Source organism: Rhinopithecus roxellana, chromosome 5 (genome assembly GCF_007565055.1).
Source record: "Rhinopithecus roxellana isolate Shanxi Qingling chromosome 5, ASM756505v1, whole genome shotgun sequence".
Lineage (NCBI taxonomy): Eukaryota > Metazoa > Chordata > Mammalia > Primates > Cercopithecidae > Rhinopithecus > Rhinopithecus roxellana.
The window spans coordinates 115,030,743-115,044,993 of NC_044553.1; the positions used below are offsets into that span (position 1 = coordinate 115,030,743).

General features: G+C 38.3%; 1 protein-coding gene across 4 annotated transcripts in view; it reads right to left on the reverse strand.

The window, feature by feature from the left end:
* The window catches only part of EFL1 (elongation factor like GTPase 1), a 138,771-nt gene that overhangs the window by 92,334 nt on the left and 32,186 nt on the right, over positions 1-14,251 (reverse strand). For all 4 annotated transcript variants that reach the window (XR_004057320.1, XM_030930671.1, XM_030930673.1 and 1 more), the window contains 6 exons: positions 12,452-12,528; positions 11,599-11,735; positions 10,872-10,994; positions 8,602-8,701; positions 3,491-3,642; positions 2,902-3,068 (listed from right to left, as the gene is read on the reverse strand). Coding sequence is in view for 3 of the 4 variants with exons in the window: in XM_030930671.1 (XP_030786531.1) it covers positions 2,902-3,068; positions 3,491-3,642; positions 8,602-8,701; positions 10,872-10,994; positions 11,599-11,735; positions 12,452-12,528 (756 nt within the window). In the remaining variant the exon portion in view is untranslated. The remainder of the gene's footprint in view (positions 1-2,901; positions 3,069-3,490; positions 3,643-8,601; positions 8,702-10,871; positions 10,995-11,598; positions 11,736-12,451; positions 12,529-14,251) is intronic.

Genomic DNA, 14,251 nt, shown 5'->3' on the forward strand with positions numbered 1-14,251 from the left:
AGAAATTTTTGAGACTTCAATACAGACTTAGTTTCAATTTTCCTAAGATATAAAAAGCAAAGCCCATAAAATAATGATAGTTCGACTACATTTAAATTAAGAACTTCTGCCTATCAAAAGGTACCAAATGGAAAGTAAAAACAAGTTTTACACTGGAGAAGAAATTTGCAAAATTCAAAACTGACAAGGAATTAGTATCCAGAATATACAAAGGACATCTGAAAAGCAGTATTTAAAACAATAAAGTAGCATAATAGAAAAACAGGGAAATGACTCCAAGAACTATTACTATCTTCACACGAGAACACAAGACTGATCAATGAACATATTAAAAGAGTAATAAGGAAAATGTAAACTAAAACTGCAAAGCCCCATATCATACCCATCAGACTGGCACAAATCAAAAGTCTAATAAAACCACATTTGGGGGAGCATGTGGAACAACTGGAACTGTTAAACACTCCTATTGGGAGTGTAAATCAGAACTACTTTGGACAATAAATTGGAATTATCTTGTTAAGCAGAAGATTACCAAGGCAACTCCACTATAGGTATATTCCCTAGAATTTCTTGTAAACGTGCACAAGGAGACATACACAAAAATAATCAAGGTAGCATTCCTTAGATTTGAAAAACAGACAAAAAAACGAAAACAGCAAATATATAGTGACCAAAAAACTGTATATACAAAATGTACATTTAAGTAAAGGAATCCTATGCCACACTGAACAATAAACGAATTATGGGAGTAGGCATTAACATAGATTAAATTCACAATGTTAAGTTAAAAAAAAAAAAAAAGGCAAGTTGTAGAATAGCTACAGTAAAATTCCATTTATACAAAGTTTCAAAAGCATGCAAATGTGACACTACTCTTTAGAAACATACACTCGAGTTGTAAAATCATAAAGAAAAGCAAGAGAAGGATGTGGCAGACAGACTAAAGGTGCCCCTCCCATGATGCCTGCTTTCCCATGTTCACACCTTTGTTTTGAAGCCTCCTTCCCGAGTGTGAGTGGGACTTGTGACTTGCTTCTTCTAAAAAAACAGAATATGGCAAAGGTAATGAGATGTCACACTGTGATTCTATACCATCATACGGGACGCTGTCTTGCTAGGAGACTCCTTCTAGTCTCTTATATGGCTTGATGAAGTAAGCCTCCAAGTTGGGAAGGTCCACATGACAAGAAACTGAAGGTGGCCTCTAGGAGCTGAGGGCAGCCAAAGGCCAGAAAAAATCTGGGACTCTCAGTTCTACAGGTGCAAATATATGAATTCTGACAACAACCTTTAGTGAGCTTGGAAGCAGGTTCTTCATCAGTCAGTCCTCCAGATGAGAATGCACCCTGGCCAACATTCTGGTCATGGGTTTGTGAGACCCTAAGGAGAAGATGTGGCTAAGCCATGTGTGGTTTTCTAACCCACAGAAACTGTGAGATGGTAAAATGTGTAATGTTTCAAGCTGCTAAATGTGCTGTAATCTGTAATATGCAGTAACAGAAAACTAACACAAAGGATGAACACAAATTCTGGGTAGGGGTTACTTTGAGGGTAGGTCTGAAATATTTCAGGTTTCTTTTTTAAGCAGTTGAAATTAGGTTTTATGGTGCTCTGATTACTGAAATAAGAAGCTATTTGAGCTGTCAATGTATTGTATCATTCCTGCTTAAGACATGAGACACATAAGCAACTGATTTCAACCTGTAGCAAAGACATACTACGCAGAGATAAACCGGATTGTTCATGGAATCTGTAATGCCAAATAAATCAATGTTTCACTAAATAAAAATTTCTTGCTCATTTACCTTCACAAAAAAAGAAAAAAATTAACTGATACTTGACCCTTACTGATAAAGAGCAAACTATCAATTACGTCCAAGCCAAGATAATCACAGATAAGTTTTTATACAAATTATCACTTTCAGACTCCCATAAAATATAACCCTATACACACCAAGTGCTGTGATCTTTCTTGCTAAATCAGAACATGCTATAGCTCAACAAGGACTGCTTAACTGCCATGCAGCACTGCACTCTCCAAGGATTAAACTGCTAAAACTCATGGAATAAGCATTCAAGGCAAAGAAAAACCGACGACAGATTTTCTTCAACTGCTACCTCCTTCTCTTTCACTTGTAGCCAAGTACCAAAGCTCCCCTGGTTTATCTACAGACAGGCTGCTTCCTGGACAGAGAGGAGCACGTGTTTCTATGCTCATGATGCTCCATGGTGCCAGCTGACAATTTCCTAGCTTACTGCTTTGTGTTGATCCAGACTGGCTACTTGAACCTCTGGCACTGTCTTCATCCTATGACCTCTATTATTTAATTACGATATCATTACAATGTATATATCTTGCTTACTTCCAAAAATGTTCTGAGACATCTCTAGCCTGTGATCTCTGTTTGCCCCTTGGCTCAGGCATTTTTAGATGCTGCCTGTTCACCTACTTACAGACCCTCCTAACCAGACTCAGGGTCAGTGTGCCATGCAACTCCTGCCTATCCCCTGCTCACGGCCCACACCTTTGGCCTGAGCCAGCTAGTTTTTGGATCTTCCTATTTCTCAAAGATTGGCCATTGCCCTGGCTCCAGCATGACATCTGCTCTTATCAGTTCTTTTCTCTAACCGCAAGGTGATTCTTGCCTAGAAGAGAAAAGCCTTATAATTAAATAAGGCCTGAAAATTTGGTCCACATACCGTTTGGTTTCCTTAATGCTACTGAGACATACATGACAAACGTTATCAAAGCAACACAAACAGAGATACACAGTCACTCAAGTGTGCCTTTCCAGAGACAAAATAAATCTACCAATAAGATCATCGCCAGTCCCAACAAAATGTGAAAAGATACCAGACCCTTGAGAAACAATATCTAAATATTTTACTTTCAATTCTTACCCTTCGTAAAAACTCAAGAGGACTGTATTTGGGCCCTAAGACGAAAATTTTCTTTCCTCTTCGAGCCACACCACTGAACACTCGAGCAAATGCAATAAAAGACTCTTGGTTGTCTTCTTCCTGGAGCACAGGTTTAGGGGTCATACTTTCCACCTGTTGCTCTTCATCTGCCAGAAACAAAAAGATAATTAGTGCCAAGAATGCCCTCTTAATTCAAGAACTGTCTGGAAACACGAATATGATATGTTTGGTCCAGTTTCAGAAAAAAAAGAAAACAAAACCAAAACACCAAGAAAAACACCAAGAATGGAAAGAATATTGATAAAAACTATGATTAAAGCTTAAAACGTGGCGGGCGCCTGTAGTCCCAGCTACTCAGGAGGCTGAGGCAGGAGAATGGTGTAAACCCGGGAGGCGGAGCTTGCAGTGAGCCGAGATCTGGCTACTGCACTCCAGCCTGGGCGACAGAGCGAGACTCCGTCTCAAAAAAAAAAAAAAAAAAAAAAAGCTCAAGAACTAAAGGATGAGTGTCCCAAGTTAAGCAAAAAGGCAAACACTTTGCAACAGAGCCTACTTAGGAAAGCTATACCTCTTGGCTCCTCTCCTTTTGGACATGTTTCAAGGGCACTGCCATCTTGGGTGGGCTCCAAGGGTGCCTGTCCCTGTGCTGCTGCAAGCTTCTCTGCATGCCTTTGTCTTGCACGCTCACGTCTCTGAGCAATTTCTTCTTGAGTGAGAGGCCTATAGGATATCACAAATATGTTATCATCTGGCAACATCAAGCATCTCTCAGTTTAGTCAAGCAGGGAAACAGCAAGTATTGATATGGCTGGGTAAGATGAAGATTGGTCCCAGCTCCATTCCAGGCAGTTTTCTCCAAGTCCTCTCCCTGTCTGTAGCAACAGAAGAGGGCCTATCAGCCTCTCTCTAATAATGCTATGTCCCAACTATTCTGAGCTTATGAACTGATATGCAAGAGCCCAAGTCCCTATCTGGAGCAATGTACAATAGTATGGAACCTTTCTCAGATGCCTATATTCCTTCTGGAAAAGGCAAAGAACAGGAAGAAGGAAGTGAAAGAGTGACAGATATCAGGGTTTGGAACAACCCTGGCAGGGAAACAAGCATAAGCCTTAATAACCAGGGTTCAAGAGGAAGGGTTCAAGGTCAGGATGAGTACTGGCAATTCATCAGTACTAGAAGGTCAAACTGAAATATCAGCCACTGTGTTAGACCCAAGAAGTACCATCACAGAAAAGGCAGGGTGTGGGTGTATATGTGTGGTTTTCCCTGGGGGTGAGAATGAGAGGGGGTGGAGAAGGTAATTAAGCTATTTTTCCTGAAGAATTACCCTCATGTCTGTCAGGATATAGAGAAAGCATTCAGAGTTTTAATACTAAAAAGTTGTTGACAAAAGGGGAGCACTAAGTTGAATACAAATTCTGTTTGGGAGTTCGGGTTTGGAAGGTAGAAACCAGGCAGGTAGACTGTTTCCTAGGACTTGGCTCCCTTCCCATGTAGGGGTCCTTATGAACCTACCTGCATGCTCAACCCCAGCACATGAACAAGACCAATCCGTGTCCCAAGGCTGATAGAATAACAGCATCTTTAGCCCTATACTCCGGGACTGAGCATGAAAGCACTCAGGCTAATCCTATGGTCCTAACTTTATGCTCCAGCTCTGGAAGCTGGACAACTCTTCCTGGTCCCAACACTTTGTGCCTCTCTCCCATGTTGTCCCTCACCTTTGACATTATGATTCCTGCTTTATTTCCCAAGCTCAGACTTCACACCTAACTGATAACCTTCATCCCCATCTTGCCATGTCATATTCCCCTCCTCTCTCTGTAAGCCATGGAAGCCATGCAGGTAGCCATTCTGCCTACTTGCCTTCCAAATGGCCACATACCTGTAGGGCTCCTGATTCAAAGTGGCCTAACTCCTTCTACCTTTCTAGTTCATGTAAGCTAACCCGGAAGGTGACTGCTTAAATCGTTGACTGTCCACTGCTATACTCTTCAGATATCTTCCTGCTAGACAAGACTTCTCTAGTACTAGTGTCTAGCACTAGACACTACTTCTGCCTTCCTTAGCATCTGTCCCTCAAAATCAATGCATTTAGTTCCAAGAGCAGGCCCTTCCACTTACACCCACTCTGCTGCAGGTCACTGGGCTGTGCAATAGCATACAAAAACATGAGAAACAATCCTTGAGCCTGGCTTGGTCAGGTGCCTCATTAGGCAATCAAAACCGCTGGCACTAGGGGGCCACACTACCACTGCAAGAGACAAGCTCCTCATTACAGGAAGCTCTAAATGTCAGAACTTACAGGAAGCTCTAAATGTCAGAACTTTCAAACACAGAATGAACTCTGCTTCCTCACAATTTCTAGCTATGGCCACAGTTCTCTCCTCTGGAGCAACATCTAACAAACCTACTTCCCTCCCCTTTCCTTTGAATCACCTGCATTCATGCCTTCCCTGCCTCCCTTCTTTTCCCCAGGCTGAGTACTCCAGCTGTTCCTTCAACCAATCCTTAGACAACTTTCCTTGTTTCTAGACTTTTGCTAAAAACTCATAAGAATATCTGAAAAGTGTGAACTAAAATATAAATGCAGAACACATTTTTATTGTTAGAGTAGAAGGGAAAAAGTATCAGAGGTATCTACTAGTATCTACAGAGAAATGGTCTCTTCCAACGGGTTTATCACTATGATCCAGAGACTGTGTTAATCACTTTACATATATTATAGCACATAATTTATCACAACCATTAAATGAAGTAGATACCATATTCCTATTTTACATACAAGAAAAGGAAGACTTTGAAAACTTCAGTAATTCGACCCAAAGTCACACAGATTTTAAATGGAGGAGCCATCACTCAAATCCAGATCTGTATGGCTCTAAAGTCTATGCTCATTATCACCAGGTTATGTCTTTCCTTCAGGAGGAATTAAAGATGATAAAATCGTCATCTTACAAAAATGTGATTTCACTTAGTTTTAGTGAAAAAAGAAGTGTATTTGTTCACCTTGCAGATTAAATCCTCATGTGCCTAAGTTCATGAAGTGATCTGGAATAATCAGCATGTATGGTCATTAAGTAAGCATCAACTGTATAGATGCTTGCTGTCTGTCTATGTTTCTATCCATCCATCCAGTTAACAACTACTGTGTGCCACGCACTGCTGTGGGTACTGGGAATGATGGTAGAGGGGAACAAAGCAGATAGTGATCAGAAGGATGTGTAAAAAGTAACCATTGTGTGTCCAGCATTTGCTGAGAACAAAAAGAAATGTAATTACAAGAAAATGGGGCCCTACTAGTGAGGGAACAGCTGTGACTGGGAAGTTATTTAGGCTATAGTTAAACTAACCATAGACTTCTTGAAGGGACAATAGTCACTAATACTGAGATGAAGGAGACCAGAGGTGAGAATGTTGACTGAAGATTCAAATGTCAGGTTGGAAGGTGAATCTGAAGAAGAAAAGAGGCAAGAACACAAGAACAAAGGATAAAGTCCTGTAACAGTCCCACACTTCATTTACACCCAAAGCGGTACTGTTGAGCAGCGAGTAAAGGTCAGTGTCTTCATTAAGTTAGGGAAAAATTTTTAGGCTTTGCGGATGCCGAATCCCATTTCCTGCCTTACTTTTCTCCCTGGCGCATATCACTAATACACTGCACTCTATACGAAAGGAAAATAATACTCTGTTATTCCTGGCTTGGGTATCTAATACAATGGAGATGAAAATGCTATCAAACCAACTTCCCAAGGTACATTTTCCTAAATTTAAAAAATAAAACTTAAACGAAAAAAACTATCAGCTAGAAGATGGAAAAGAACAAAGTAATGGTGATGACCTTACCCAGGTATACCTGAAAACACTGTATTATTACGTAACAACTGTTGAACCTGATATACTGGTTAAAAAACAAATAACAAAAATAAAATCAATAAAACAACTTCATGGAATAGAATGGATTGCACTATCAGAAATATACTAAAATCAGAAAAACATAAGATGAATTATTAAGAAAAATGTTCACAGAAAATGTGATAGTAGAGGCATAATAATACTATTATTCATCAGCAAGAAATGAAGGATGGGTAGAGGTAAGAATTTTAAATGATATAAATACATGTATTTCAAATCTTAACAGCAAATTTTCCAATTCTCTGATATTCCCTATGATTCTGCCAGAATCTCTCAGATACTCCCAATGGCCAAAAAACATTCAGTATCCTAAAATTGTTAGTACAAGAAATTGCTACTGAAATATTATCTGGGAGTAGCCTAGATACATAATTAGGCATTCATTCGCTCCATTATTCACTCATTTACTTACTCATTTAGCCATTCATTCACCCATTCACTGCCCTGTTCATTCCCCCATTCAGATATTCACTCATTCATTCTTCATTTACTCACCCATCTATTCTTTTACTTATCCCCAGGGCAAAAATTATTGAATACACCTATGTCCAAATCACTAGGGAAGTACTAAAAAACAATGCATAATCTTTCTGCTGAAGGACAAACAGAATTTTATCAGAAGAAAAGAAGCCTTCTCAGATGGAGGAACAGCACAAGTAAAGATATGACATTTGTTCAGACACTAGTATATTAGAGAAACAGAAATAAAAATCTAGTCAAAACATGTTTTGGGGTCAGGTCACAGTGGGTCTGAAATGCCACTAAGACAGGTCAAGTTTATTTCACAGGCTGATGATCTGACCTTCAGTCACTCACATATTATTTTCATGATTTCTGCTATGTCTGCATATTATTTATTTAATACTTATTTAAATGCACAAACATTTTGAACTCAATAAAACTTTAAAATCTCATCACAGTAAAGGCTTTATCACTTGACATACACAGGTAATACACACAAATAAACATTAAAATAAATATGCCAACTAAGTAAACTAAAACTTGTTTCCCTAAGTACCACTGAAATCATCACCAACACTTCACACTTGAATCCAAACTGCTCAAAGCAGTGAGAATCATTAAGGGTTTTGAGCAAGAGACATATCTTCATAGCTGAGTTTTATAAAGATCACTCTAAAGGAAGAAAGGCAAGTGCATCGGTGGAACTAAAGATGGGGCAGAAGAACCAGCTAGGAGGTTGCTGCAACAATATCCACAAGACATGATCAGAATCTAAACTTGTAGGGAAAGCAGCAGAGACAGGAGGGGATCTCACATAAAAAATAGGAAATGTAGAAGAGATAGATTCCCCAAGACTCTGGAACTTGAGAAATATCCCTCTCCTACACCCACCACACCCGTGCACACATAATACACACGGGGAAGCAGAGATACTCATACATTCATAATCTCTACTGAGGTAGACAGAATTAGATGAGACAAGGCAGGCTTAGATTAGAACTCGCCTGACATGTTCAACAAAAGTTAACTCTTGCTACTACTACTAACGCCACTCTTCAAACTTACATCACTTCAATTCAAAATCCCAGAGCTGCTTTCAACAGCTTTCTCCTACAGAGGTATCACAAAAGGATATATTACTGTACAAATTGTATGTTACCCTGGGGGTTGGCTTGAAATGAACTCTGGGTTGAGGAGGAAAAGCATTATCTGTGCCCCACCCCCACCCACACCCCAACTATATCCTACCAAACATATACCATATTCCTAGCCCAGCCCCAACTTTCCCACTTCCCTTACCTTGGCTTATTCTGAGGCAAGGCCTTAGCATCAACTGCAAACATTTTGGAAACAAATATGATAACTGGAGCAGTCTCCTCACTTCCACATTTCATAAAAGCTAAACAAATAGGAAGTAAAAATGTCACTATCTTTCCCATTAGTAAAAAAACACATATTTTTCTGGAAAATGATTAAAATGTTTAGAACATTGCATTATCTAAATGCATCAGAAGTCCATAACTTTTTCTAACTATGATAAGAATTTTAATTAGAAAAGGGTAAGATTGCTAGGAAAGAATAGCAGAGCAAAAGCAAACAGAATTGGCAGAAATAAGGAAGGAAAAGCAAGCAAATTTGATGGGGTGAGGGATCTCATATGAAAGTTAAAGCTACGCAATGAGGTTAAACACCTACTATAAGCACTAATACATTTTTCACTATATCAAGTATAGAAAAAATAGAATTGAGGAATGTTACCAAAGGCCAACAATCAGCAAGGTAGCTTGTTAACAAGATATATAAAAATCAATAGCTTTTCCAATCCCCCACAATAACAAGTTAGAAAATAAAATGGACAAAAATACTGTATTATGATATTAACAAATTCTTAGAAATAAATTAAGATTCAATATTAAGATACCAATTCTCCTTAAATACACAAATTTTAACGCAATTACGTATTAACATATGAACATTTTCCTTAACCTATATTGGAGGTAAAAAACCATTGATTAATGAATTTTTTTAAAACAACTCCATCACCTCACGTTAAAATAATTTGTATACAAAGAATTCAACAGTAAAATTTAAAGAAGAAAAAAGAAAGCCACAGGAAGTAAGAATCAAACATGTATCAGAAGTCTTGCCAGTGGAAGCTTTGAATGAAGAACAGAATGACATGCCCTGACTTATATCTTAAGAGGATCACTCTGTTTTGTCTGCAATATTGAGAAATCACTAACAGGAATCAAGAGCAAAAGCAGGGATACTAGCTGTTTTGTTGTTATTGTTGTCTGACTGTTTTCTCAGACGGAGTCTTGTTCTGTCACCCAGGATGGAGTGCAGCGGCATTATCTCGCTCACTGTAACCTTCGCCTCCCAGGTTCAAGTGGTTCTCCTGCCTCAGCCTCCCAAGTACCAGGGACTACAAGCATGTATCACCACGCCCAGCTAATTTTTGTATTTTTAGTAGAGACAAGGTTTCACCATGTTGGCCAGGAAGTGAAAACATTGGGAAATAGCTGAATTCCGTATTTCAAAGGAAGAATAAACAGGATTTGACTGGATGTTGGAGTGTGAGATAAATACAAGGGCCATTGATGACTCCAAGGTTTTTGGACTGAGTAAATGAAAAGATTGAGGTCCCCCTGAGATGGGAATGACTAGGTGAGCAGGCTTGGGGATAAGATAAAAAGTCCAGTTTGGGATATGTTCAGTTGAGATGCTTCTTAGAAAACACAGTATAGGGGGAGTTCTAGATATCAGTCCAGAGTCCAGAAAACAGACATGCTCTGAAGATACACAATTGTGTGAATTATGAGTATGTAGTTGTCATTTAAAGTCTTGAGATTGGATGAGATTATCAAAAGAGGGACTGCAGGTAAAACAGATGAGGATCAAAGACTTGAATCTTACTTGGAGCACCCCAAAGTTAAAAAGCCAGGGAGATGGGGAGGAATCACAAAAAGACCTTATTAAGTATAAGCAGCCAGGGAGACAGGAAGAAAAGCAGAAGCAAGGGAATGGAAGCAATGGAAGCCTAGAAGTCAAGGGAAGAAATTGTTTCAAGGAGGAGCGATCACCTGCATCAAATGCGAGTGGAAGATCTAGTCCTATGAAGACTGAAAACTGGTCATTAGATTTTATGAACCAAAAGTCAATAGTGATGCCAAGAACAACAGTGTAGTGGTTTGGGGGCAGGGTTACAAAAGCAATAGAACTGGAGGAAAAGAATTAGAGAAAAGAAAATACATAGAGACAAATTTCATGGAACCTACGAAGCCCAGAATGGGAGCTTCTTTTCTCATGAGGAGCATGTGTACAGGAAGTCGCTGGTCTCTCATCCTACTGGCTGAGCAAAATGGCTGTAACAAGAAAACCTTTGGGGTGGGGGTGGGAGGCAAAACTGGTGAAATGGTCATTTGTGAAACTGTTCATTTGTGGAAGTGGACATTTGGCAAATTGGCCATTTAGCAAACTAGCCTAGCATTCAGCAAATTGGTCTAGAGCAGCCTGGATGGAGGACAGTCAATGACATGGTATATTCCAACAGGTCCATCTTTCCTTACCTGCTTTCAGTGCTTGAGTTTCTGGTGGAAGAGAGTCAAAGGTTTGTGATCCTGTGCACATCAGTCTCTCCACTCTCTCGGCTGTAATATCAAGGGGACTAGGAAGTTTCTGACACACCATCGCTGAAGTCTGTTGTTAAGGACTCAAAACCTTGAGTCAGTGCCTCCCACCAAGGTGAATATTCACTGTATGCTCTAAATATTGAGGTAACAAAGTCTGTCCATACAGAAAATGCCTGTGCTATATGGCAACACTGCTTTATGCATCACATCTCAAAACATGCACACAATTTCAGGGAGTTCACAAACTCCTAACAGCTCAGAAAGGATCCTCATGACAGATACTTTAACACTGAGACTCATGGAACACATGAGAACAGAGCTTAGCAGGTTGGCTATCGGTGACCTTGAAATGAAACAGTTATCTAACACAAACATCTTATTTAAATCTTAGTGTAAACATTTTTATTTTTACAGTTTACTAAATAAACACAAAAAGAATTGTCTTCTTAAAGAAGTTCACTATTAGTAATGTTAACATAAATTAGTATTAGCGTATTAATTATTAAGGTATTTAATACAGTTTCATGGTAGAACACCAGATAAGCAGAGAAGACTTATTTTGGATTGAATGTTATTTCCAGAGAATTTCCTGGTTGCCATAACGCATTGTTTTTTCTTGCTTTATCAAAACTATTCCATTAAAGACCATTAGAATAAAGGATACCAAGAACAGCATGTGATATGGGTAGCCATTGACTACAAATGGCGTTGATCTGAACTTTAGGGTCTGAATGTCGTGCCTCCCGGGCTCCAATTTTTAATCCTAAAGAAGTCACTATTTTATCAATTTTGTCTTTGTCCCTATAGTAAACACAAGATTGGAGGGCGGAAATGTCATATGCACATAAAAACAGGCAGTGGGGAAAAGGAACCCAACATTATTTGGCATATTTTTATCCTAATGTGTTACTTTTTCAAAAAAAGCTAAAAACGATTGAAGGGAATCCTGCCACAGAAAAAGCCTCCTCAACTTCTACTCTTACACTTTGAAGTGAATCCTTCTTTAAGACTTCCCAGGAAGTACTTCTCCCCAATCTCCTCAAGCAGACTACATCAAGTGGTACAGCAGTCTTACAAATAAGTACTAATAAGTCATTATTTCACCTCAGGAATAACTCAGAAAGTAAATTTACTATAGCAAACTTACACCAGAAAAGTTATTTCCCCACTTCCCCATTAATGATCCTAGCTATCAAGCACCTTTTCTACTTTAATAACTATTTTTTAAACCTGGGTTTGCATTAAAAAAGACCCAATGTTTCTTTCTATCCTTTTATCTCTTCACCTCAGCACTCTATAAAATATTGCTATCCTGTCCCTTCAACATCACCCTTTAGCTGGGTTACATAGACTTCTTTAAATTGCTTCCAAGCCCTGTAATCAACTCATCTGTAGAAGCTCTGTTCACTTTCTCAGTCCATCTCAGCTTTCTGAAGTATGACTCATCAAACTGGAAAGTGAGACAAATTATACTGCCTAAAGATGCCTAAAGGTAAACAACGTCATAAGAGTCTTACTTTTTCAAGACAGCATCATACAAACTCCATATATTTTCCAGGATCAACTGTACAAATAAAGGTTTCTTTCCTTTGGCCTGTACAAAAGAATATATGGGCTTAAATTAAGGTCCTGAAAATTTAATAGGCATTTATATATTCCTTCTTGACATGCTTTTATTATCAATATGTTTCATTTCTACTTGAAAATATTTATTCAAAAATAAAGTAGATGAAAGTAGTTATAAGAATGTACTAAACAGCCAAAAACCACAATTAATAATAATCCACTGTTCTTTTCTCTGGGAACCATAGACTTTACAAGTGACATGACCATTCGTGGGTCATATTACCATGGCTGCCATCAAACAAATACACACAGCACCCAAGCCAAGAGCTAAAACTTCACTCTGCACGTGCAGGCTCTTTCCATGGACTTCAGTCTAAAATTATGTAAGAAGAAACATAAAGCATTCTTAAACATATTTCTAAAAGTTCACAAGGATAGGAAAATTTTGAAAACCCAAAAAACTCCATCATTTCTCTTACCAAACTATGCAGAAAGTTACTAGCAAGAGCACCTTGAGGGGTATACTCTCCCATATACATGAGGTGGGATATATTAATAAATTGATACCTCCTTTCTGAAAAACTATGGGCAACAGTATTAAGAAATTAAGTCATTGGCTTAGAATGCTCAGTTTAAAAAAAAAAGTATCATGAAGACATAAAACTTATCCACAAAGATGTCTATCGTACAATATCAAAACATTTGAAAAAAAACTATGTCCAATCTTAAGAGAATGATTACATAAATCATAGTGCTCTCACAAAATAAAATAACAGTGCTTACTGAATTATTTCATATAATCATCATAACTATCCTATAAGTGCTATTATCTTAATTTTACATATGAAATAACTGAGATAAAAGTCATAGAGCCAATAAGTGGTGGAGCCAAAATTCAAACACAGAGTCAACTCTCAAGGCATGCTCTTTCCCACTTAGCTATATTCATTCCCTTTAAAATATATTGTTTATAAAAAAGCTTTTAATGGCAAGGGAAGATGTTCATGATATGACAAAAGCAAAAGGGCAGCTACATTGTATAAACAGCATAATCTCAACTGAGGGATGTATATATCCATGTAAAAAGAATGAAAGAAATTACAAACATCTACTGGCAGTGCTGGCTTCGATTTTTTTGTTTGCTCTGGCTTTATACTTATGAGTACTTTCTAAAAAGAAATGTATATGATTTTTAATGAGAATAAATTTATGAAATCCTGGTTTTATATCAAAAAATAAAGCTCCAAGAAAAGTATCCTTTGAGGGTATATGACAGCATTCCTACACCACCTTTACCTATAGAAGAAGGGGTTTCAGGGAGCATCCACCTCTCCCGATCTACACTGCACAATGACCAGCATGCAGTGAGATAAGGCTTCAACTGAGACTAGGACAGTGTGAACCATACAGGGATGTCTAGAAGAGACATCTCTTTATGGTGACAGACACAAACAAATGCACGGCACAAAAATGTGTGCCTTCAGGTGCCCAAGATCTAAGATTTTTGGTCTTCTGAAAAAAAAGAAAAGTAAAAGCAGTTCTTTGCTGACTATACCTAAAAGGACTAAGAACTCTATATGAATGATACCTGTATATGAGACGTGTAAGTCTTTCCCAATTATACACGGTAAAAATTCCCTCATGAACTCACCTGCATAAATTAAAGCTGAATTACATTTATTAAAGATATGACAGGATAGATTTTCATAGGGCAAGAACATGACCAACAATCAAAAGGGATATACACCACA